Source organism: Scomber scombrus, chromosome 9, assembly GCF_963691925.1.
Source record: "Scomber scombrus chromosome 9, fScoSco1.1, whole genome shotgun sequence".
In the NCBI taxonomy this organism is placed as follows: domain Eukaryota; kingdom Metazoa; phylum Chordata; class Actinopteri; order Scombriformes; family Scombridae; genus Scomber; species Scomber scombrus.
The window spans coordinates 4,002,664-4,030,060 of record NC_084978.1 but is presented as its reverse complement, the minus strand read 5'-3'; the positions used below and the strand labels follow the sequence as shown (position 1 = coordinate 4,030,060).

The 27,397-nt window shown below is 38.6% G+C and overlaps 1 protein-coding gene across 1 annotated transcript in view; it reads left to right on the top strand.

The window, feature by feature from the left end:
- fat2 (FAT atypical cadherin 2) overlaps nt 1-27,397 on the top strand; it is a 113,226-nt gene that overhangs the window by 42,205 nt on the left and 43,624 nt on the right. Inside the window, exons 12-16 of the mRNA XM_062425028.1 lie at nt 1,184-1,383; nt 2,183-2,336; nt 4,172-4,405; nt 11,846-12,235; nt 26,870-27,081. Coding sequence (XP_062281012.1) covers nt 1,184-1,383; nt 2,183-2,336; nt 4,172-4,405; nt 11,846-12,235; nt 26,870-27,081 — 1,190 coding nt within the window. The remainder of the gene's footprint in view (nt 1-1,183; nt 1,384-2,182; nt 2,337-4,171; nt 4,406-11,845; nt 12,236-26,869; nt 27,082-27,397) is intronic.

The following is a 27,397-nucleotide window of genomic DNA, read 5'->3' as shown; positions in this document are numbered from 1 at the left end:
AGGTGAGTCAGCCTAATGTTAACAGTTTTCCCTGCAGTCACAAACTGAAAAATCAAGATGGCAAACAGAAGTTATTGAATTATTCATCAGAAACAAAATGGCATTGGAGCTCCTCAGTATCAAAGATTGTGCTGCATTAAATAGGAAAACTGGGAATTAAAACACTTCCTTTAAACTGCTCCAAAGGCAATTCAGTGTTAGTTTAGTGTTTGTTTTTTGCCTCATTACAGACACTTGGATTTGATATATGACAGCATGAGGTGTGAACTGCATCAGTAATACTTGTATTTCCATAATAAGTATTTGTTCTGTCACCACTTTATTCTTTTTTTTATGAGAACAACAAACATTACAACACAGGACACAAACTAAAAAACATCACTTACACAAACAATACATAGTGGAAAATAAAATAACTCATGTAGGTGGCTTGGGAATAAAAAATCCAAAGTTTGTCCAGTACTCTGGTTTATCAGCTCGAAGCACTTCTGTGCCTGACAGCTCCACAGAGTCATGAGCATAGCTGTAGACTTTTAGTTTAGTTAAGGTCTTTTGTGTTGTTCCCTCTACTTTTTCAGTTTAGTTCATCTCATCATAGTTCTTCTTCTTTCTTCATTATATATATATATTTTTTTCCCTTGTTCTTCATTTTCTGTCTGCTTTTTATTTTGACAACTGTTATATAACCAGATATGTTTTCCTGCAGGGCCTCAGCCAGGATTTTTTTTTTTAGAAATACTGAGATCATGTCTCCTCATTAGTTTTATAAGATTTATCTCCCAACATGAATGTCTAAAGCCTATTTCAAAGCCTCCTCTACACTGTCAGAAATAAAATTCTGGTGGGGAAACACTGTCTCATTTACATATTCATTGATTTATTTATTTATATGCAGTTTAAAAAATTGTGGAGTTAACTTAAAAAACACCATCTTGTGTTAAATGTATATATATATATATATATGGTATTCCTTACCAGAATCCCTGAAAAATATAGAGCACATGTTTGCTATATTACAGCCATGCTTATAATTTGGATAAAATGACTGCACTAATTCATTCACCCATTCACACACTAATGGGGGCGGAGCTGCCTCTTTAGCCACAGTCACCCTTCATCTCACTAAAGACACTTGAAACATTCTTCCTATCCAGTAACTCAGCCCTTCTTTTTCTATGTGCAGACGGAGACCCGCTGGGCCAGTTCGCCATCATCCAGCAGGAGGAGGGCGAATGGGGTTTGATCGTCAAGGAAACTCTGGACCGAGAGACTAAAGACAGATACATGCTGAAAGTCACCGCCACCGACGGGAAGTTCGAGACTCCCGTCACTGTGGACGTCCACGTGCTGGACATCAATGACAACAGTCCTCTGTGTGAACAGGTGAAAGAAAAAAATACAAGTGGCGCTTTTTTATCTTTTTCATTCACAGATTTACAACATCATTCTCATCAGACAGCAGCTTCTCAGTTACACAGATTCCCAGCTGCAAGATGCTTAGTATAAATCTACAGGGTTCAATTAAAGCATGTATAGTTGACATCTGTGGTTGTACAAATAATGTTATCAGTAAATTAGATCTTTATTTAAAGGCAGTGCCTCCTTAATTCTTCCCTAATAAAGAATCACATTAGTCTGGGTTTCACTGGAGTGTTTTAGTGAAGAAAATGTACTTGTGTTTTCTTCTTGGAAATGGTGGAATATTAAGACTAGTATAAACACTTCTACATGGTTAAAACTTGACTACTTAATGAAATATTTGTTATAGAATGAAATCAGGATACAGTACATCCAGCAGTCAGAGCCAGCTCTCCAAAAAGAGAGATAAAAGAATATATTTCAAATAAGAAAGAAGCAGACTCATCTTGTCAAGTAGAGTTTCTTTCATTATATAGCATCAAATGGATACTATACCACAAATGCAGTAAGTCAAAAACTGTTAATTCATTGCTTTCTGATTAGATTAGAGGATGAAAAGACAGGTCAAACTGAAGATAAATCTCTCAGACACTTTTTCAGACAGCCTAACATCATAAAACCATTTCTGCTAAGATGTTTAAATCACTGTCATGACTGGTGTCCGCAGCACAGTTGCAGTTAAATATGATTCTTTTTATTTATCAACTGAGAACAGCGCCGTGCAAATGGACACAAGATTATTGTTATTATCCTGCTGTTCCAGCTGGTGTATACAGAGGCGGTGATGGAGAACTCGCCCTCCAGCATGTTCGTGCTGAAAGTTTCTGCCTCGGATCCAGACGTGGGAGCTAATGGCCAGATCTCCTTCACCCTGCACGGTCCCGACGCAGACAAGTTCCATCTCGACCACAGGACAGGTATGACTGCGTCTGTTTGGGGTCAAAACACAAGAGCTCCCTCTAAGTGAGCGCCGCTGAGTGTTTGAGTTAACGATACCATCGGCACTCTGCAGCTGTTCAAAGAGCTTCTGTGGCGACAAGAGGCGAAACCATTTCTATTGTTATATCTTTTTTTTCCTCCACTTTTCCAGGGAAACTCACTTGACACCCACTGTGCTATATTTATGTCATAACATCGTTGTCTCTTGTCTTCAATGCCAGCTGATTGCCTGTAAGATATTCTTAGTCACGCTAACAGAGAGGCTGCAGAGATGGCAGCATTAGTGCAACACAATGTTTGCTCCAGGCTGAAATATCTTAACAACTATTTTTATGGATTTCAGAGAGACACTTTTACTTTGGCAATCCACTGATTTTCATTTAGAGCCAACAGGTCAGAATATTGACTTCTCCAACACCTCAGGAGTGAACATGTGTCAAACTAAATAGCCGTTTTCCCCAAAAACCATTAAGTTGTAATCATATCAGAAAGAAGCAAAGCAAAGTTCATCCCAAGTCTTTGCAGAATAGGTGGTGCAGTAACTATGTATTAACTACTTATGGACAGCTGGGAACAAGCTAACTGTGGTCAGTCAGGCTTTCAAATGCAATAAATCAATCAGAATAATAATAATTGTAATTTTGCCCTCCTTCCTAACACACTATTAATCCTAAACCACAGTGTGATTGCATGCTGAGGTGCTCAGGTATAAACTGCTTGGCCAGGGACCTTCTCTCCTCCTCATGTTCCTGTAATGTCTTAAATATTGGACTCTCAAAATAAGGACATAAAAATGCCCACAAAATCCAAAAAAGCAAGCTAACTAACTAAATGGTTCATATTTAAGAATAGGTGCTAACTTTATCTTGATTAACACGCTGAATGTTAAATGTTTAAACATCACAATTAGTTAACATAGTTAAAATGCTAATCTTGGTATGGTAGGATGCTAACACATTGGTACCCTACTGTTTTTTACAGCTGGTAGTCCAACTGTAGGCCAGCATAAACCAGCTATTAGCTTAGAATTGGTAGCTGGTTTGAGCTAAGTTTTTGACAGCTGATACCAGCACTGAGGTTGTCAAAAAATCCAGTTTAAACATAAAACTGGTCTGCCAACTGATCACCAGTTAAACCTGCTTCAGCAAACTGACCCAGCAGGTAAATCCAATAAGACCAGTTAATGACCAGCTATGGTTTGAAGCTGCTACTAGTTGGATTTTACAGCAAAAATATGAGTCCAACGATGCAGAGATAAGACTATAAGCTGAGTCTGAGATGCCCTGAAACAACCACCACAGAGGGGATAAACTTTTTTTTTTTCATTTAAGTGCCACTTTCAGGACTAACATCACATTTTTGTGGCAAAGTTGATTTCTCTTTTCATTTCACCCATCTATTAATTATGTTTCTGCTCTTTAATGAGCCTCAGTAGACTCACAGGATGAACCTTTAGTCTTCTTGTTTCATCTAACACAGACAACTGTGAAATAAACTGATAACAAGTGAGACTCTGTAACAAGTGAGACTCATGTGTGTTAAATGAAACATGAAAATAAAAATATAGAACATAATAAGCTGTGTTGGTTTCGTCAAACCACATTACACACACTGTCTTTTCTAATTAGAGTAATATCAAATAATAATTGCATAATCTCTACTTATGTCTCTGAATAAACTTGGTTCTTCCAGCAAACTAAGATACATGTATTCAATGCAAAAAGAAAAGCATGGTCATTTTGATTGAGGTGTATCTCATAATAAGGTACATTTTATTATGAATATGTTAATTGTGACTTCCACCTTTCCCCAGGTGAGCTGTTCACCCTGGCCGTGTTGGACCGTGAACGGGTGATCGAGTACAACATGGTGGCGAAGGCGACGGACGGCGGCGGACGTTCCTGTCAGGCTGACATCCTCCTGATGATCCAGGACATGAACGACAACCCGCCTCGCTTCTCCTCCAGCCACTACGAGGTCACCGTGTTCGACAACACCACGGTCCGGACGCCCATCGCCGTCATCTACGCCAAAGACCCGGACACAGGTAGGCCGCTACTCATGAGTGTTTAACCTTCCTGTTGTCCTCAGGTCAAGGAAGGACAGGAGGAAGGGATGAGGAAGGAAAGGAGTAAGGAGGGAGGGAGGGAGGAAAGGAGGAAGGAAGGAAGGAAGGAAGGAAGGAAGGAAGGAAGGAAGGAAGGAAGGAAGGAAGGAAGGAAAGGAGTTAGGAGGGAGGGAGGAAAGGAGTTAGGAGGGAGGGAGGAAGGAAAGGAGGAAGGAAGGAAGGGAAGGAGGGAGGAAGGAAGGAAGGAAGGAAGGAAGGAAGGAAGGAAGGGAGGAAGGGAGGAAAGAAGTATGGAAGGAGGAGGGAGCAAAGAAAGAGGGAATGAAGGGAAGAACGAAGGAAAATTGAAGAAAGAGGAAGGAAGGAAGGAAGGGAAGGAGTAAGGAGGGAGGAAGGAAGGAAGGAAGGAAGGAAGGAAGGAAGGAAGGAAGGAAGGAAGGAAGGAAGGAAGGAAGGAAGGAAGGAAGGAAGGAAGGAAGGAAGGAAGGGAAGGAAGGAAGGAAGGAAGGAAGGAAGGAAGGAAGGAACAGTCAAAAGAGATGGGGTCAATTTGACCTGTGAGGACGACAGGAGGGTTAAAAAGGAGTTACAACACAATCAGACTGTAGAGAACATTTTATACCTTCTCTCAGGTCAGAACATGTCGTGAAAAGTCCTGTCAGCCCAGCTGTGTGTGTGTGTTATTAGTGATCCTTAACACTATTAAAGCCTAATGCACAGGCTTGCCTTTGTATGAGTGTGGCTTCGATGATCCTAAACACAATAAAAGACTAAGCCAGCAGAGTTTTTCTCTCTAAAATGCCCACCTGATAACTTTCCACAGTGTTGTTGCAGCTGTGTTGGTGATGTTTAGCTGCACACAGATTTTAACCCTTTTAACCCCCCTGCAGCATTAACATCTACTGTAACTCTACTCATTAGATTAAAGTCATTTTGAATTTTGGAGCGTCTCTTCGTCGTGTTGCATAAGTACGTTTTCAACTCCAAATGCTAATATCAAGTTCAGCTGTGATTTCTTTTTTTTATTAATAATTTATAATAATAAACTTTATTCATAGAGGATTTTTCCAAAGTTAAAGTTGCTTCACACAGCAGCAAAATACACAAATCATAACATAATATCATTTTAAAAAGTAGATTAAAACAATTTGATGAGTATAAACCATTTTAATGAAGGAACAGACAAACCATGTTTAAAACTCAAATAAAATCAGGAAAGTATTATCCTATTAAAGCATGTTTTAAGAAGGGAATTAAGAGAGATTAATGATCGTTCCCCTGACTGCCTCACAAGTATCGGGGCTAAAAGTATGGAAGAGACTCAATAAATCAATGAGCATAAACATATTAAGTGGCTGCATTTCTTTGCAATGTGTCTAAAATGTTATGACATTTTTCTAAAAGGAAAATCTAATATGATAAGTAAGATTGATAAGTGTGTTGTGGAGTGTTTCTTACTAAAAATGCATTATCATGTGTCTTTATGGCATACAGTAACAAACGTGTTAAAACGCATTTAATTGCACATCAAATATTTGCAAAGGTAAGGCTGCAACTCACCATTATTTTGATTACTGATAAGCATTAAGTCTATAAAACGTTAAATATAGGGGGAAAAATTGCATTGACACTTTCTTAGAGGCCACAGAGATTTGTTCAATATGCTTGTTTTGTCCGACCAAGCGTCCAAAATGTTAAGATATTCAATTTGCTGTCATATATGAAAGAAATATACAGTACATATACAGTTAATTGTCCAATATGAGAAGGTGGGTCCAGAAAATATTTGGCTTTTCTTTCTTTGCAATGAGTGAAATGATTATTCAGTCACTGATTTGTTTTTTGACAACTGATTACTCGTTACATTTCTAGATTTTTTAATATATTTCGAAACTTTTACTGTCACATGTTGTTTCTTGATATGTTGCCACCATATCTGTCAATCAGCTGCTTGTTTAAACTGAGAGAATTTATCATCAGACTTAATATTTCTTTGCTCTGACTCTTGCTTCAACTCCTCCTGTTGACATGGCTCTCCTCCTCCTCCTCCTTCTTCTTCTTCTCCCTCTTCTTTATGTTTTTATGCCTTTTCTTTACTACACATTCACATCTGGAGTCTTCAGGAATGTGTACATGTGTGTCCTGCACGTGAAAGTAGAGGACGAGAAAGTGTAAATATGAGTAGCTGTGCAAATATTTCTCAATAGCACCACAGGTGGTCAAACACTCGATGAAGGACCGTTTAAAGTTTGTTTAAGGAACTACTGAAGGGACCAAGAAGGATGTTTGTGTGTAAATTAAGTGATAGAACATGGAAGATTTACTAAAAGTCTTTGAATTTGAACATGAAATGAATAGTTGTAAAAGTTTTAACTGGAATTAAATGTAGCTGCTTATGTAGGCAGTTATGAATTCATGTGTTTGGATCCCTAGAATAAACTAAATCACAATTAATTGGTGCCAGGATTAAAGATGAAAAGATAAAAATAAGAAGCTCTGCTCTTGTGTGGTCACATAAAACATTGGTAATTAACGTCTCTGCAAATTTCATGGTAATCTTGCCAGAGGTCTTCAAGAAATGTCAAAAACATACAAAAAACGACCAAATTAAAGATTATTAAGCTTGTTAATTTAAGTTTCTTCTTCTCTTTGTATATTTCTTCATGTCCTCGTTTCTCTGTTTTCTTCATTTCTATCTTTCCTGTGATTTATTGAAACCTCTTGTTTTTCTAACCTCACTTGTAAAAAACAAAAACTTGTCATTTTGTCTGCATGTTTTATCACTTCAGCTCTTAACAAATACCCGAGCAAATCCACGCCGATCTACGCTAAATTAAAGTGAGCCGGGGCCGTCTGGTACAAATTTAGGGATAGGTTGAGGGTTGTGTTTAAAATGTTTTATTCATTTGTTGCCTTTGATAGCGAGTTAGTCGATGTGTTTGAACACTGAAGTCGGTTAAGTAGAATGGACAAGTGTTCCTCATCTGAAACTAGTTGTAAAGCTCAGTCGGTAGGCGTGTGTTGTGTTCGATGTGGCGTTCAAAGGACACACACACACACACATACACTAACACACACACACACACACACACACACACACACACACATACACACACACACACTCTTATACTTACACCTACTTACAGAGCTAGAGCAGACAGAACAGGTCAGCCACTCCTTCGGATGTGCAGCAGCTTGTCCTCTTTCTCTATGTTGGCAGTTTTCTCACAGACAACAATGACTCATGTACCTTTTGGGGGGGGGGGGGGGGGGGGGGGGGGGTAGGTGTGTGTGTGTGTGTGTGTGTGTGTGTGTGTGTGTGTGTGTGTGTGTGTGTGTGTGTGGTTTATTTGCCATTAAGTCTATAAGAGTCAACAGCAATGCTAGCAGCTGTAAGAGTCTGTTGCTGTGTGAAATCACTCTTTCATTCACTCATTCAGACACTCAATAGTTAACTCAATAGTTAACTGAGTAGTGAGCAGTAAACTGAGATTTCAGACACTTATACTGTGTCTCAAATCTCTTCTTCTGTACTTGCACTTAATATTTTGAGTGCATAAGTGCATTAACACTGAGACATATGGAAGAATGCAATGCCCAGATGGTTGCACTCACGGTCAAAAAGTTAAGTGTGTAACTAAGGACACTTCTCACCCTCAACGGTCGCCATCTTGGCTCCGTAGCAGAAGGGAAGGGACCATTTTTCAAACAGGAAATGGCAGCAGAGGATGTTGTAACTACGGTGAACATCGCTGCATTATACAAATGTAACTTATACATGTGTTTTCATGCACTAAGCACCACTATGCTGTTTGTATAAAGTAGGTTTGTTGGGTTAATTTAGCAATTCGGTCGAAATCAGGCGGGGAGTTCCGGTCCTCTGAAATGATGCCAACACGGAAGTAACTTAAAACTGCATTCTATCAAAAGGCCACCAGGGGGCGACTGTTTTGGTGTCAAAAGGACTTCTGTCTCTATACAAGTCAATGGAGAATTCACCAACTTCTCACTTGATTTCTAACCTCAGTAAACGATTTCGGCCTCCCTGATTTTATATTTGACGATAAAGCAGGGTATGCATTAGGGCGTGGCTACGTCGTGATTGACAGGTTGATTGGTTCACAGGTTCAGGAGGGCGCCTCATGCTCCTCCTGATGCCCATATAAGTAGAATCCGTGTTGTTTTGTTTTTACACGGCATGCACCTGAAATTTTCAAGGTGGCGCTGCTCAGATCCGAAACTATTCACTTCCAAGCAGCAGTCCACAAACCAATGGGTGATGTCACGGATGTTACGTCCATTTTATATACAGTCTATGGTTGAAATGTGTGCACAATGCAAATAAGTACATGGTTTACACAGTGTACTACATAGAAGTGAGTGATTTGAGACACAATGTTACTAATCATCATCATAGAGTTGTAATGGTAGGTTTCATTAGTACAGTTCATCCTGAGAGGGGGCATGATTGTGTGTGTACAGTTTTGTACTAATCCATCCAATAGTTGTGAGATATTTCACAATGAAAATCACCAATGTCAACGTCACTGTGGCGCTAAATATAAAGCTACAGAGTATCATCAAAGCTGTTAGACCACATTGTCTGAAAATCATTTTCTATTCATATTTTATAACATATTGTTATAATCAGTGTAGTAGCTGTTGAGATATTTCAGTGTGGATGAAGGTAGTGGACAAACTGACCAACAAATCAGCATCCCTGTGACTTGGTGTGGCCAGAAAATATGGATGGAAAAAAGACCAGAAGACAAACTATATGTAACTTTATAAAAGGGGGTAGAGGAGTAGGGATAGAAATCACAATGCTGTCAATTCTTTCTTTGTGATTAACCTTCGTGTTGTCCTCCCGGGTCAAATTGAACCTGTCTGTTTTTAACTGTTCCCTCTTTCCTCCCTTCCTTCCTTTCCCCCTTTCTTCCTTGCTTCTGTCCTCCCTTCCTTCCTCCCTCCCTCCTTCTTTCCTTCCCTCCTCCTTCCTTCCTTCCTTCCTTCCTTCCTTCCTCCCTCCTTCTCTCTTTCTTTCCTTCCTCTCTCTTTCCTCCCTTCCTTCTTTCCTTCCTCCATCCCCATTTCTTCCTCGCTTCTGTCCTTCCTTCCTCCCTCCCTCCTTCTTTCCTTCCCTCCTTCTTTCCTTCCTTCCTTTCTCCCTCCTTCCCTCCTACCTTCCGTCCTTCCTTCTTTCCGCCGTCCTTCCTTCCTTCCTTTCCTTCATCCCTTCCTTCTTTCATTTCTTCCCTCCTCCCTTCCCTCCTTCCTTCCTCCCTTCCTTCCTTCCTTTCCCTCATTTCCTTCCTTCTTCCTCTCTTCCATCCTTCCTTCTTCCTCCCTTCCTCCCTCCTTTCCTTCCTTCTTCCTCCTCCCTCCTTTCCTTCCTTCTTCCTCCCTTCCTTCCTTGACTCGAGGACAACAGGAGGGTTAAAAACCTATCAGTCTGATTTTGACATAGATAAATATATAGAACAAAAAGATGTCTGTGTATCATTATCGCTCTCTCCACATTGTTTTCATGGTATCCGAGCACTTATCATCTCTCACTATTAGACTTCTGAGAGATAAGTGCCTCAGCAAACATCAGTAGAGACAGAAAAGATAGAAATTACATGTTCAAAAGTTCAACCACTGATCTTCAAAAATCTAAAGAAAAAAGAGAAAAAGAACAAGAACAAAAAGAAATCATAACATTTAGCTGTCACGCCATCTTTATGCTTGTTTTTCAACTTTTGAAGACTTCATAAGACTTGTCAGAACAACCCCACCTGTCAGAAGCTTTGTTCGAGTTAAAAATGTTGACCTCTTATCACGACACTCCTATTAGCACAATTATCCTAAAACGGGAATCTTGAGACCTCCGACAGCAAAACTTAAGACTCTGCCTGCAGATTAATCTCAGTGGTTACGGATGTTGGTGAACTGCAGAGGCGTGCCGGGCATATTTTGTTAACCTGCAACCACAGAGGGCAACAACAGACCTGTGTGGTTTATCAGGAGTGTGCATCAGTGCTTCATGTTTTCATCACTTTTGTAATTACAAACCATATATCCGCCGTAGACAACATTTCGGTGATGCTTCAGATAACAGACGCCACAGAGTGAGCAGTTTAACCAGTTTAACCATGAATGGAGAAGTGAAACACTCTAGTATTCACTAATATATGAAAAAAAGTAGACACAAGTGTTTTTAGTGTTTCTAGATATAACTCCTCACATTCACCGGTTTAAAACCTCGTGTTACCAGCTGTGTGTTAATGGGATTAATGGTGTGGTAACTGTGGGACTTTTTCACCATCTGACTTCTTGGTCCAGTGGCAGCAGGGCCTACAGATGGTGACCTGCAATAAATCTCAAAATCGACCGGCCAGATTGCCTTTAAGTTGGCTTTAGGTTTTCATTCGTGGTCCGAGACTTTGGTGACTCTCTGACTGTTCCTCCAGCTCCACCGGAAGGAGACATCCTCCACTAACTGTGTTTCCATTCCCCTGTTTATTTTATTTTTAAGTTTGGTGTGAAAAAAAAACCTTAGTAGAAATGCAGAAAATTGTGGGGAAAAAATTGAAATATGGGAAATACATTTTTATCCTTAGCTGAGGTGGCATCAGATCTGTGTGGAGCAATTAGGAGAGTAAACATTCTTCTCAAATGAATACAAAAAACAGACAAAAGTGTCATATTTTCATCATATTTTTCACAGTTTGAATAAGTAAGTTTCACAAAGTGCTTCTCAGAGAAGATCAAGTAAAAAAAAAAAAGGTTACACTTAGATAAACCTGAACAAATTGTGGTTTGATTATGGAAATGATAATGACATGGTCTAGTTGGGTTCTCTTCTTCTGTAGTGATTTTAATGGCACTGACTGTAGAATATCTCCATGAGCTGTTAAAACCTTAATGAACCATCTCCAAAAAATGTGCAAAGCGGCAGTGGATGAAAATATGTATTATTCAAATATTTCTTTTGCAGTTAGTCTGAAAAATGTGATTAAAATTTGCATTAATATTACCTTGAAACTTTTAAGAGAGAAATTTCAAAAGCTAAATGTCAGATTGCCATGAAATGAAAACACATGCATGCTCCAAATGTAGTTTTGTGAGTGTAATAAGAATTTCTGCCACTTGTAGGGTTTCATACTTTTACTATTTGTTAGTCATAATCATGTCTGACCATTGCGACATTTGGTTGTTTTTGCAAGTTAAGCTACAAATGTCTGGCTTTATTTACTCAATGCATAACGGAGTGCAGGTTTCATGCAGCAGCACGTCTGTCTATACTAATATGCAGCTCATACTCAAGTCACATGACTGAAACTAAACTATTTTTTAAAGGTTGGTGCTAAAAATACACTCATTGCTCAAAATGATTTATGTAAGGAATGTTTAATGAATCACGTCTGTGTCCTGCAGGTATAAACTCGGAGGTGAAGTATTCCCTCCTGGCTGGAGACAGCGGTTATTTCTCTCTGGATGAATTTTCGGGGATCCTGCGCCTGGAGCGACCTCTGACCTCCGAAACCCCGCCGTCCTTCGAGCTGAAAGTGAAGGCCACCGACCGCGGCCTGCCTCGTCACCTCTACTCCGTCGCCACGGTGACGGTGGACGTGGTCTCCCTGGACGACTACCAGCCGGTCTTCCTGAGCTCGGAGTACACCGCCCAGCTCCCAGAATCCACAGCGGTGGGGTCGGAGGTGCTGAGCGTCTCGGCCCTCACCAGAGACGGAGGAGGGCCGGATGTTATAACCTACCGCATCATCTCCGGCAACGATGACGGACGCTTCCTGTTAGACTCACACACAGGTAAGGATAGTTTTTGGGGGTTTTTTCTACAAACTTTAAATACAATACTTGGTTTTAATGAGCTTAACCTTCATGTCGTCCTCCCGGGTCAAATGGACCCTGTCTGTTTTGACTATTCCTTCTTTCCTACCTTCCTTCTTTTTCTCTGTCCTTCCTTCCTCCCTTCCTTTTCTTCTTTCCTCAGTCCTTCATTCCTTCCTTCTTTCTTCCTTTCCTCAGTCCTTCATTCCTTCCTCCCTTCCTTTCTTCTTTCCTCCGTTCTTCCTCCCTTCCTTTCCTTCTTTCCTCCGTCCTTCATTCCTTCCTCCCTCCTGTCTTTCCTTCCTTCTTCCCTCCTTTCCTTCCCTCTTCCTTTCCTCAGTCCTTCATTCCTTCCTCCCTCCTGTCCTTCCTTTCCTCATTTCCTTCCTTTCCTCCTTTCCTTCCTTCTTCCTTCCTTCCTTCCTTTACTCGAGGACAACAGGAGGGTTAAACTAATGTGAAGTTTCTTTAAAGGTTAGCTCATCACAGTTAACTCATCACACTGAGCTCTTTTCAGACTGTAAAACCAATTATAATAATAACTTATTCTGTGGTTTCTGCAGGAGCTTTATTAAGTCAGACTAAATCCCTCCCTGATCATGTCATATTGATTTGGACAAGGTTTTGGGCTCCGAGATGTCAGATTAATTAAAGAAAGCCTGATTTATAAACTGAGGGTGTGAAATTTGAAAGCTTGACCCACTCAAGGGAAAAAAGAGTCGGCCTTCTGCTTTGAGTTTGACCATCGTTTAACTGTCTTTCACAAGTTATGCAACTTTATAGAAGTGCAACATTAAATCACAGTTTTGGCCACTTAAGGTCAGAACAACAAGCTGTTAAAACAACACGGACATATTGCAGCAGCCTCATTAAGTTAATATGACAAATATGTTATCCAGCATTCATAGAACCAAACATATGTTCACCAGCTAGTCATTAAATCTGCGATTTTGCTGCTTTTTTAAAAACTGAAAACATGTGTTTGAGGAACTTAACAGTAACATTAAAAGTGGGAAAGAAAAGCTATAAAATGCAAAAAGCTGTAGATTTGGTGATAAATGTTTGTCTGACTACTTTTAACGAACACTAAATCATTTAAACCATTATTAAAATAACATAAAATAATAATAAAACTTTAAATTTGTGTTGTTAAACAATTTTTTTCTCCACATTATTAATTTTTCCCATTTGTGTGTTTGTATTTACCGCGGAGGATGAGCATGTCTCATAATTCACTGTTTCCACCATCTCTCCTCCAACTTGCAAAATAAAAAATTAAACTACTCTCCAGCACAGAGAAGGAAACAATACAATAAAAGCATTTAGGCTTTAATCCAGTTTCGCCCCTCCGAGCTGGCCTGAGGCTATGTGTCCACTCAGCAACTGTGTCACAGGTGTGCAGCAATTAGTAACGTCTCTAAATTAATAACTAAGTAATATTTCTTGTTTGTGTCATAATGCAACACCTTCCAGCTCCCCGACGGAGGCCACAGTGTGAACGCTTTAGGCACAATTTTATTATGAATTAGAATGAGATATATGATTAATAAAGGAGGTAAAACACTCTTTTATCTATTTTACTGTGTATCTGTCTGCTTGTTTTTAAAGATTAAAGTTTTACTATTTTTTGCTTAAAGTCAGAGTTAGATGAACAGGTACCCGGTAGTTTTCATTTGTTCCCTCTGCTGCTGGATTTTAAAACTTTGGCCTTCTGCCCTTTGGATTATGTGGGATTATCTCATATCATGCTCCCCAATAAACCAGTAAAGGCCAGCTAGTCAGAAGATCCACATTCATTGATCACTGTCCACTATATTGGCTTTTATTATTAAGGGAGAGCAAAAGGTGGTAAACTTTAAAAAGCTGAGATTTGACGGTAAGAATCTGTAACTAAGAACCAAGAACAGGCCTTGATAGGACTGTGTTAGTTTTGTTTGAGATTGTTGTTGTTTTTCATTCATGAAGTTAAACTAGAAGTAACAAAACTATAAAAAGGCTTATCTAACGGCGTGTCCAGCATAGTTTTGAAGTGTCTTACTGGATAAATACCTCAGGCAGGGTTTAGCTGTCTCTGCTCTAATCTGTCAAAAAATCAAAGGCCAAAAAAATAACTGTAAACAAGACTAAAGAAGTAATGGCAGCAGACTGAGACGGTTGTTAAGAGGATTAAAGTTTTGGTTTTGAGTTTGAGGAATGTATTAGAAGTGAGATATTATTGACTTGTTTTAGAAAAGATGCTTTAAATCCTTTTAAATGTGGAGACAAATTAAAATAGGAGAAGATGAAAAAGAAGAAGTTTGAATCTAGGACATCAGCTGGTCATTCTTCTTCTTCTTCTCTCTGCTTAACGGATCAATAAATCCCTCAACTATCCTCTCGCACACTGTACTCCTTCTTCTTCTTCCTTTGTTTCCTCTCTCAGTGCTGAACACACACACACACACACACACACACACACACACACACACACACACACACACACACACACACACACCTGACACCTTACCCACAAACCTGATGAGCGTCCTCTGCTTTAAACCTTGTATCTAATTCACAGTTGGGTCAAAAATAACTAAAATAATTTACGTCACCGTCATTTTTTTAACACACGCAGACGTCAACAAGCCTGAACCGCAGATGAAAACATTACGCTGAGTCAGCTTTCCTGTAAAGACATGTCACTGGTAGCAATGACAAAACACACAGGGCCCAGTATTACCAGTTAATACACACACACACACACACACACACACACACACACACACACACACACACACACACACACACACACATACACACACACATACACATATACTGTACATGCTATAGAAACTAATCCCTAGATATGAACCTTGTTTTATGGGTAATCAATCTCACTCCTGTTGTGTTTTTCCCCTCAGTTTTTCCCTGTATTCTTTATAAATAACAAAAATCTATCATCTTTACTCTCTAAATAAAGATAATAATAAATGTATTTATTATAGCACCTTTCACTGAAATAGAATTATTGTGTCCTTCACAAGAATAACACTTTAAAAAAGACCATAAAAAACCTGCAAACGTTAAAAAACAAAAGGCAATAAAGCATATAATCAATGAGGAAGATGCAAGAAAATCAATAGTAACCGCCAGTTTAAACAGATTAAAACAATACTAATAAACTTTATTGATATAGCACAATTCATGCATGCAAAGATCTTCACATAAAAGCAGAGAACAGCAGTTTATTTATGATAAAACAATAAAAAAAGAAGGGTTAATAAAAATAAGATAAAACTGGATTAAAAACGACAGGATGAGACGAGATAAAAGCCTCGGGGTTTCGGGGGGTGGGTGGGTGGGGGGGGGGGGGGAGGAGGCTACTTTACAGATGTGTTGAAACATTTCAGTTAAAAGTGTCAACAAACCCTGAGGCCGAGTTTCACAGTGTGATTACTGGAAGCCGCCTCTCTCCACACTATTGATTATCAATAGATGAATGATCGGATGATTGGCTGCAGCTGCAACTGCTTTACTGAAAAACTGACTGTGATAAAACTTTATATTGTTATTGTTTTAATGTAAAACAATCACACGTCTGTGAATAAGATACGATAAAGAATTCACTAATATTTACTGTAATCAGTGATAAATAAGGGTTAGAAAGATGAGCAATTAAAAAATATGTAAAAAAAATAGTTTTAAAAGCAGCATCAGGTTTGTTAAAATGTACATTTAGTATTTTTGTTAGTTTTATATCATTTGAAATAACATTTGCACCATTTTTTTTAACCAAAATTAAGACTGAATGCCCCTGAAAATGTCAAATGGTTTAACCACAAAAGAATGATACATATTAAATATTTTATCCACCTACAGTGTATTTAAGTGGACTTATACTAATAATGACTTCATTTAAATGGTTCCTTATCTCCATGGTTACCCAGATTAAATGTAATATTTAGAACAATTGTATTCCATTACCTTTATTAAATATAAAAAGTTATAATGTAAGATCATGCCAAACTAGTTGATATGGTGTTTTATTGAGAATTTACTGTTTTTAAGCAAGTTGAATTATTTGGTACAAAGTTTTTATGGTTACACCACTTAGACATTTTTGCCATAATCCTCTAATATATTCTCTCAAAATGGATTAAAAGCAGAAATTTGATGCTGGGTCCAAAAAAAAAGAATGTGTGCAAGTTATTCATACGTTCATTTTCACATTTTAACCCCTTTAAATTTGATTAAACCACATGGACAATGTTGAACTGATAACAGGAAAAGCAAAGTTTTATTTTAACGTGATCAGTTGGTGAACTGTCGACCTTATTTTCAGGACTTTATTGGCCTGAAATGTTTTTAATAATTAAGTTATTATTTTTAGATGTCAGATTTGACTAGTTGAAGCTTGTTGATTGTTATGTGAGAATTCAAAGGAAAGTCAGACACACACAGATGAATGTGTTTATTTGGTTTGTTGAGGCTGATGTTTATCTGTATTTAACCTCAGCTTCTGGAGAGCGGTTAAATATTCAAAGATAAAAATGTTATGTTATGTATTGTGGCCTGAATTTGCATAAATGATTAGAATCTAAAGATGGGGGAATCCCTGAAGGAGCAGAGCAGCCATGAGAAACGTTAAAATCCTGTTTGTGTTGATATGAAGATCTTTCTGTTTTAATGTTACTGTGAACTCTTTATTAACATGCTGCTGTTAACACCTGTCGAACAAGCTGAACAGGAACTCACAGATCCTCCTCAGGGAAGTTATGACAAAAAAAACAAAAAACGTTAACACAAGAAAAGAAAAAAAAGCAGTTTAAGAGGAAATGGAGTCACTTAAAACAAGAGCATAATCATAACATCAAACTGAGCATTGCATTTGTTTGAATGATCAGTTTCCTTCTTTGCTCTTCAGGAGAATGACTCATAAGCTCGTTGAGACCTTGATGGATAAATTATGAGTTTTGTTTTTTCGATCTGGACACATTCAGAAATGAACAAACTCAATTATTTATCCTCCAGAAAACATCCTCAAGGACGCCTTTAAGGATCTAAATCTCACACTGGTCCTGGATCAGAAGCTGTCTTCGTCAAATGCTTACAGACACAGTTTTTCAGTTGTTCTGACTGCAGGTGCCAGATGGACGAGGGTTTCCCACTGCGACAAATAAATGTGTTGCTGAGTCACAGAAGAGTGTTTGACGGACTGTAGTTGAAAGTAAAAGTGTCCTCAAGCTGGATAAACTCCACAGAGCAAAAAAACAACAGTGATATTTAAACAGAACAGCGGATTATAAAACAAATGACATTTAAACTGTATAAATAAAGGTGCATCATCATCATCATCATCATCATCATCATCATCACTGTGCACCGTGCATCAAAACACCACATTTCAACTCTACAAAAAGCAGCATTTATTTAACTCAACCGATCAGCCAATCCCTGCAACTAAACCTGAACTACTTCATCTGTATTCAGTCTATACTGCAGGCATATGCTCAAATTTTTAATGTAGGTTTTAAAGTAGAAATATTTGGTTTAAGCTCGATATTGGATTCAATTTAGATTACATTTTAGACCCTTAAAAGTTGCCTCATTGGGAAGAGAAAGTGAGGAAATTGTGGTTTTAGGTTTAGCAGTAAGATCAGGTTCGCAACTAATGTTCATTATCAATTGATGGCTCAGTCTAGGAAATGTCAGAAAACTGTGAAAAAAATTCTGATCTCAAGTTGTCAGAGCCTAAAGCGACGTCTTCAAATTTAGTCTGACAAACCCCAAAAATGTTCAATTTATATGATGATACAGAACAGAAGCAGCAGATCTTCACATTTATCTAAGTGTCAGTTTGCAGCTTCAGTTTGCAGAGCTGCCGGCAGGAAAGATGAATCAGTTGGTTTGACGAGTTTTCTGTTTACTGACTAACGGATTCATTATTTCAGTGTTAGTCAGACTTAAGACAGGTTTGAGTTCAGGTTTGCAGTTGAAGCCTAATTATACGTTATGCATCCATATATGCACAAGGGTCAGTGTGCCATTAATTAGATCTGTGCAGAAACTACGTGCCTACTAACACACACACACACACATACACACACACACACACACACTGTACTTAGAGTGTATGTGTAGCAAGTGTTGTATAAACAGAATATTTTGCAGGTCTGCTGTCTGCATCTGTTTTGGAGTATAACAGTGTCAGGGAATGCATTAGTGCAAAAACACTGAGCTTCATTTTCATCATACATGTTCAATTTTGTGTGTGTCACAATCTAAGAAAGGCATTTTTTTTAATTTAAGGGTAGCAGCTGACGTCAAATTAAATCACCAGCAGCATTCAAAAGATGTTAAAAAGTCTTCAGTTTGAGCTTGTGAACTTGCACTTGTGTGTGTTTCTCTGTGTGTGTGTGTGTGTGTGTCTGTACACATTGAAGCATGTGGGAAAGCTGACAATGACGAATCACCTTCACCCAGTTCCTACTTTCTGAGAAGTCGCTTCACGCTGTGCAGCAGCAGCTCCGACTGCTTTGAGCAAAAACACAGAGCACAGATACGAGCCCTTATTGACAGAAAGCTGGCAGCGGGGAGCACGAGCAGCCGTGTAAGAGCCGCTGTGTACAAACTGTATCTTTGGTTTATATTAAAGGCGCAGCGTGCAATAAGTCAACGCTGTAATAAATCTCACACATTAGCATAATCACCTGCACAAACACGCCTGTTACAGAGAGGAATGTCAGCCTCTGGTGGTTTCTGCTCTGTGGGTTTTATATCGTGTGAATGAAGGAGGAGAAACTGCTGGATGGTGGGAATTATTTACAGTAAGAGTATAAAAGAGTGTTTTTCTTTTTTTCGAGCAAATAGAGCTAAAGCTTGTAGAGCTTGTAGTCGTAGCAGGTGGTAGAAAGAGTTAAAGGCTGATGTAAAAGTCGGTGCCAACAAGTTTTAACAAAGGAGGGAAAAAAAACAAGGGATTTCACATCTTTGCTAAAGACACAAATAATATAAGTGTTTTCATCTATTCTTAATTGGAAATAGAGTTCATTTCTGTCAAAAGTTGGCTCCTAACAGAGATTGCCGGGAAGGATCTTTGTTTGAACTTTGCTTTTTTTTAGGTTGTGTTAACAAGATTTAACATGAGACATGAACAAAAGAACATGAATGTAAGAAAAATACACAACAGACCAGTAAAATACAAAAGGTATTAAAATAAAGTACAATAGGATGGAGAGAAAAAACAAATAAATAAAAATAGAAGAGGAAAAATGGCTCCAGTTGTAACAACACAACCAGATTTCAACAGATTTCCAGTTGAGTCTGATAATCTGTCATTTAGGTGAAGATGAAGAGACAACAGCTGTATTATTGGGCATAAAATGTAAAGATAAAGACTCAGAAACTGAGGTTGTAACGAGGCTTCATGAGGTAGACATCAGAGTATTTTGGAGCTCTGCTGTGCATTGTCTTCAGAGTGACTGAAAGAGCCTTAAAATCCATTTAAAAACATCCTGTGAATCAGTATGAAGTAAGAAAAGATATTATACATGAACTGTTTCAACTATGTAAAACAGTCTGAGGGGGAAAAAAACAAAAACATTGTGAATGAAGATCTGTCAAATGGACACACAGCTGCTGTATATTTTAAGCAGCTCTGGATCAGAGCCTCATAAATGTGCCTCAGATGTGATTTGAATGCAGAAACTTATTATTAAAGACTATCGGTTAAAGTTAAGAGGCTCCTGAGCAAAGCACTGATCTCCTATTGATGCCTAAATATAATTGCTCCACATCGACTCATAACGGCATGTTGCGTCTCTATTAGCAGGATGACTCAGTTTGTTTGACATCGTCTTACCAAAATTGATCCATAATAGCTACTCTGTTAATAAGTTACACACAATATTGACATAACATCACCTTTTTCTTAACACATCCAGCAGTTACTGAGCAACATTATTATTCATTTAGTGTCATGTTTATGTCCATCTGCTGAATGTAAGTCCAATATTCACTCTCTTTTAACTCTAATTCTGCTCTTTACCAACTCCTGAGGGAAATATCTGGCTCTTTAGCTGCTAAATGCTCCACTATGTTCACCAGCTAATCAATCAATCAATCAATCAATCTTTATTTGTATAGCGCCAAATCACAACAAAGTTATCTCAAGGCACTTTACACATAGAGCAGGTTCTAAACCGTACTCTTCAAGTTTTAATTTTAAAGAGACCCAACATTCCCACATGAGCAGCACTTAGCGACAATGGCAAGAAAAAACTCCCTTTTAACAGGAAGAAACCTCAGAACCAGAACCAGGCTCAAAGTGGGAGAACATCTGCCTCGACCGGTTGGGGTAGAGAGGAGAGAGGGGAAGAATAGGAGAGAGAGAGAGTAGCACATTGAAAATAAACATTGAAGCTAGAAGGTCCGGGACTGGAATCTGTCATCCGGACGTCTACAGGCCCAGATTACCTGTGAGACAAGAAAGCACAGACAACTCCGGGGAAGAAGTTTAGGTTACTGAATGCATTAATAGTACATGAATGTCAATGGATATAGATTGATAGAGAGAAAAAGAGAAGAGGAGAGAGGAGCTCAGTGCATCATGGGAGTAGGAGTCCCCCGGCAGTCTAAGCCTATAGCAGCTAATCTACAGCTAACTGTTTGCCTGTTTGGTGCTGAGCAGGTAGTGTACAGCAGGCTTTTTCTCTGATAACAGCTGCCAAAATGACGCCATGAGAGCACTGAGAGTGAACCCGAACAGTAACGTTGCAGCCGGACAACTAAACAATGAGCTGAAACTCACTATAAAGCTCTGTGAAGCTGCAGAGTCGCTGATAATTCTCTGTAGATTCATCACATGGAGCCACACTTCTTTTCTTTTGTCAATTCATACATTGCTATTATAAAAATATTGATTACAGCCACTTTAAAGTTGGGGGATAAATGTGATCATGGGTAACAAAAACCTTGAAAGAACAGACTTGACATAGAAAGTCTTCAAACTTTAAAAGCAGTAAAACAAAAAAGCTTATGTTGGTGTTTTTGGCAGTTTAACCCTCACACACTGTTCATATTCAGACCATTATTAGTCTGTTAATCCTTAATGAGGCTTTCAGAGAGAGTTTATTCTTCAGTTTGTACATGAGTTGCATTAAATGTCAAGAGCATAACAGTATTTTAAAACATTTTTTGAATGAATATGTGTCAAACGTGTATCAGCTGCACACAGATATTTTTAAGAAGTTGGAATATTCAGTAAAAAGGAAAATGTAACATGTATTTAGGATGTTTTTACTGCTCTCAAATGTAAAAAAAAAAAAAATGGGTCTAATTGGACCCTGAACAGTATGTAAGGGATAACTGAATATTATAAAAAATATTATATATTATAGCCACTTTATAGTTGGGGGATAAATGTAATCATGGTTAACAAAAACCTTGACATAGAAAGTCTTCATTCAAACTTTAAGATCAGTAAAACAAAAAGCTTATGTTGGTGTTTTTGGCAGTTTAACTGAATACTGATGCTGTTTCTTTACCCTCGGAGGACAGTTTTGTATAAATAGTGAGCGAACTCATGCAGTATAAATAAGACACTTCATCAAATTGATGCTACAGTCTCATAAACACTGACATAAAGCAGTTTATATGTCACAACCGGAGATATGTAAATGATAACTTTGCATCAGAAACTCATGAATATGACTTAGATTTGACTCAAGTGTGAAATAAATGTAGAAATGCGTGGTAAACACATATAGACTGTCCTGACCCAGTAAGAGGATGAAAAGGGAGGGAAAAATGAAGCTCAGCCAACTTTTTTTTTTTTTTTTTATCCAGTAGAAAAAGCTTTATAAATAAATAAATAAATAAACAAATGAATAAATAACACAGCTTGGATCGTTCTGACTCAGGCCGGCTGTACAAATCTCCTTGATCTCCGAAAAAATCAATAAAGTGAGATCTGTACTGTGCGTGAACGAGGTGCAAATAATTTACTTGTTGAAACCTGGAGGTGTTAAGTTAGAAGGGAGGGTGGAGGAGAGGAGGGATGGTGGATGGTTGTTTTCATTGGATCCCGTTTTGTTTTAATCTTAATGAAGTATGGTTCAGCAGACTGGCTGGCAGCCGCCCCCCCCCCCCCCCCCCCCCCCCCCCCCCTCCCCTCTTAGAAAGCAGGCTCTCACCCACACTCGGCTGGATGAGACAAGCTGGAGCTGACAGATACACTCAGGCTTTGTGCGGTATAATAAGCTCACTAACAGTGTTATCCTGCCTCCTCAGACCTGCTCAGTGCAATAAACAAAAAAAAGAAAAAAAGAAAGAAGTTCTAACACGTTACAGCCAGTCTGTCTCCTCCTCTCCTCTGAAACACTCACATCTATAAAATATATAAAATAAACTGGCTGTACTGTACAAGCTTCACCACAAACACAAATGAGGTGTTTAAGATTTGATTTTGTTGGCAGCTATAACAGAAGTGATTTGGAGTTAATGACGAAGGGGAAGAAGAGAGGGAAGAGAAAATAGTCGGATTGAGACGCCAAAAAGTGAGACAACTGAAACCAGGCAGGAAAAAAAAGAAAGAAAACTGTTTCCTTTTAAAAAGTTAGTTAGTTAAAAGAGTCACAACTACAAGCTGATGAAATGATCACTTTCTTCTTATTGTTTGCTTTTAAATCCAACAAAAAACTGTATTGTTCATTTTTCATTGATGTCTCGTTGCTGCCTCTTTATTTAAGTTTGGACAATCCTCTGCAGCACTACTTTGTTTAATAGATAAAGTCTGCTGTTTTATTTGTTTTTATATTCAGCAAATCCCTCAAAAGCACCAAAAACTAACAATGTGTTCATGCATCTCTCAATACTTTCTGACTTAATTACACTCAACCTCAAAAAAACCCCACTGGCTCCGACTGATGATGGGAATCTTTAAAAGAAACAAAAGAAGCTGTTAGGGACTACTTTTAGCAGCGGATGAATACACATTTGGAGATAATGAAGGAACATGTGCAGCAGTGTGGCTCATTGATGTGTTTTTAATAGTTTTTTTGAAGAACTTCAGAAGTTTTAGTGGTTTGCTTTTAGTCTTTTATTAGACTTGTTGACAGTAAGAAAAGGACAGATTATTTCCAGCCTCGTCCTTTTAAAAGAAACACTTTCAAAGTTGTTAGGTGGTTGAAATTTACTCCTCTTCACAACTATCTGCAGATCTCGTTGGGATTTAAACAGACTGCTAATCTGCTATTTGTAACTTCAGTTTTCTGTCATCGGGTTATTTTCCTGTGTTGTAAAATCTGCTTATTAATAGTAATATATAAACTGCTATATCGCATTATAATCTGCTGTAGATATGTGAACTTTTACTACAAAAAATCAGTTGATACAGAGGTTGTTTGTTTGGTCCGATAAAGTCAATACAATACAAAGTTAATACAAAAGTACAATAGTGAATTCAGTCATTGAAAAAGTTGCAGAACAAACAAAAAACAGACAAAAACAAACCATAAAACAATTAACCAGTAGACAAAAAAAGAAGGTAGCTCCGTATTTACCCCAACAAGTATCTTATGTGTACACTCTTACACAGACATATACATAATCTATTCATCAACATCCTGCACCCTCTCTCAAGATTTTGTAGTAAAAGCCATGAAGCTTATTTAGTTTGAATGATTATTTATAATAATAAAAAACTGATAAAGGTTTTTAAAAAGTCTCCAGAAACTACACTGATGGTCTAATGAGGTGGTGTCGTAAAAGTGAAAACCTAATAATTAACCTGCCAATTACATTTTAAAGACCAAATAATCAGTTGCTTTATCAATTAATCATTTGGTCTATAAAATGGCATAAAACGGTTTCCATGGTGACGTCTTCAAGTATCTTGTTTCGTTGACCAATCATCTAAAATCCCAACATTCAATTAACAATCACCATAAAATGAAGAAAAGCATGAAATCCTCATAACTGAGTAGCTGTAATGAAGAAATGTTTGGTGTTTTGTGCTAGAAAAATAATGTTTAACCCTCCTGTTGTCCTCGAGTCAAGGAGGGAAGGAAAAGAAGGAGGGAGGGAGGAAAGGAAAGAAGGAAGGATGGAGGAAAGAAGGAAGGAAGGAAAGTAGGAGGTAGGGAGGGAAGGAGGGAGGGAGAAAGGAAAAGAGGAAGGATGGAAGGAAGGAAGGATGGAAAGGAAAGAAGGAAGGATGGAGGAAAGAAGGAAGGAAGGAAGGAAGGTAGGGGGGAGGAAAGAAAGCGAAGGAGGGAGGAAGGAAGGACAGAAAGAAGGAAGAAAGGAAAGAAGGAACAGTCAAAACAGACGGGGTCAATATGACCCGGGAGGACGAGACGAACGTTAATTAATTTTTGAGTCTGTATTTAGTTGGCTTTAAAAGACTCGTTTCAGCTCCGACTAGAAATGACCTCACTGTTCCACATCTTTTCTTTTCTCTTACAAATAACACTTTTATTAATCAATGAAGGTATGCACTTCATGAAAACTACAGAACAAAACACACCAAACATTCAGTTATAACCCTCTGTTGATGAAATGGAGGAGGAAAGATCAGGAGGAGAAAACAAGTCTATCTGTTAAAGTTCAACACGTTTACGGCATGTCAGAAAAATGAGGAGCGAGGAATCATCAGAACCTGAAGGAGCGACTCAATAACAGACACAAAGAAGTGGACATGACACAGTAAATCCCTTTAATAACTCTGACGCCTCTTTTATCACCTGCCATATTTTTTTTTTTTTTGGGGGGGGGATAGACTTCACACGCGGATGACGGATAACGTATGACGACGGCAGCCAGCTGTGGAGAGATTTATAGTTCCTCACAGCTTCACTGAGCTGACAACAGCCAGAGTTCATTCGATATGTCACTTGATATACCACACACAAACACTCCTGTATGTATGAGTTTGACTTATGGTGCATATTACCCTCCAAAGAACCTTGCTTATACATACATTTTAAACAGTATATTACATCTGTCACTCTTCATAACACATATATTCTGCATTTTCGGCGTGAAGCTCGTTTAAGTGCTGCGGCTCAACTTAACATGCAGGGGGATGATGTCAGCTCAGATATATATCAGAACCAGCAGTGCTGGTGTGGATGGAAATATGTGAAATAAAGTGTTAAAATGGAGTGAAAACATTGTGAATAAATGAGTTTTTAAAGCTATTATATGTCACAGTACAGTGCTGCACTTCTTAATGTACAATAGTGTGCAACACTCAGGTATATTTTCATTCTGACAACACCAATATTACTTTTATACATAATGTTCCCTTTTTTTAACCCTCCGGTCGTCCTCCCGGGTCAAATTGACCCCATCTCTTTTGACTGTTCCTTCCTTCCTTACTCTTTCCCTCCCTCCCTCCTTACTCCTTTCCTTTCTTCCTCCCTCCTTACATCCTTCCTTCCTCCTTACTCCTTTCCTTCCTTCCTTCTCTCCTTACTTCCTTCCTCCTTCCCTCCCTCCCTCTCTCCTTACTCCTTTCCTTTCCTTCCTCCCTCCCTACTCCTTCCGTCCTTCCTTCCTTCCTCCTTTCTTTCCTCCCTGCCTTCTCTCCTTAATTCCTTCCTCTTTTCATCCTTACTCCTTTCCTTCCTTCCTTCCTTCTCTCCTTGCTTCCTTTCTTCCTCTTGTCCTTCCTTGACCTGAGGACAACAGGAGGGTTAAACTATATGTTTTACTACTGTTGTTTGTATTGCTTGTGTACTTATTTATTGTTATTTATTATTTATATTGATGCTCTTTCTATTTGTGCTATGTGCTGCTGTATTGCAGTACATTTCCCTACAGTGGAACTAATAAAGGATAATCTTCTCTTACAAATAGCCGACATACAGAAGTATTCATATTACTTTAAGCAACTTTTTACATAAATACACAGTATAATAAAACATTAAATCTGACAGTTTGTATAATTTTAATCCTTTGTCCATGGGGTAATGGTTCCATTATCTCTTGTTAGATGCTACAGAATTATATATAAAACTGGTTTTAAATGTTTGATGACCCATCTTAAAGTCATGGATCCAATTAAATGTGACTGTGGGTGACCAGCTAACTGCACCCATTATAAAACCATACTGGAGCACTTGTAGGTTGTACAGTAGCAGCAGCAGCACACAGCCAAGTTATATCAGTGAGCAAAAACTTTTCCAATTTCCCAAAGAAAGTGTCTGAGGTCTAATTAATTCACCTCCCCTCTATTTTACCCTCAAAGTCATTGAAGCTTTACCAGACTTACCTTCAGTTGCATGTGCATGAAATATTCAAACCCAAAACGCCATTTTTTTTTCATACGTCTTAATATTCTCGATGCGCCGTGCATCATTTTATCCGTGTTTTTTCCTGCAGTCTGATGCCTTGAAAACCTTGAAAATCTTGAATTTAAAGTCAAGTTCTGAGGAAAGATTTTGAGCAGTAATTGTCCACGCAGCATGTTTTTGTAATGACGACGCCACATGTTTTATGAATCCCGCTCTGTCTTGTTGTTTTTTTAGCGTATTACCTGGCAGCTTTGTACATTCGCTGAACTTTTCTCACTTTTTCACAATGAATAATTTAACCTGTGATGAATAATTCTTTACTTTTTATGGTCCCTAGGCGCTCTGACCCTCATCGCGCCGCTTGATTTTGAGGTTTCCCATGAGTACTACCTGTCTGTGGAGGGGAGTCGAGGCAAGTCGTCCCTCAGTGACATCACCACGGTCCTCATCAACGTGACGGACGTGAACGACAACGCGCCGGTGTTCGGACGGGGCGACTACAGAGCTGAGATATCCGAGGATCTGTCACCTGGAGGCCTCGTGATGAAGGTAAGAGCTCAAAACCTGTACGTACAGTGTGTGTGTGTGTGTGTGTGTGTGTGTGTGTGTGTGTGTGTGTGTGTGTGTGTGTGTGTGTGTGTGTGTGTGTGTGTGTGTGTGTGTGTGTGTGTGTGTGTGTGTGTGTGTGTGTGTGTGTGTGTGTGTGTGTGTGTGTGTGTGTTCAGATCAGGTGACACTTTGAGAGAAGAAATAGTGAAGTGAAAGCTACATTAAATAGATTTCTTTATGATGAATGCTTCACTCACACACTCACATACAGTACATTACAGAATATAGGGCACATCATACATCAGACACACACACA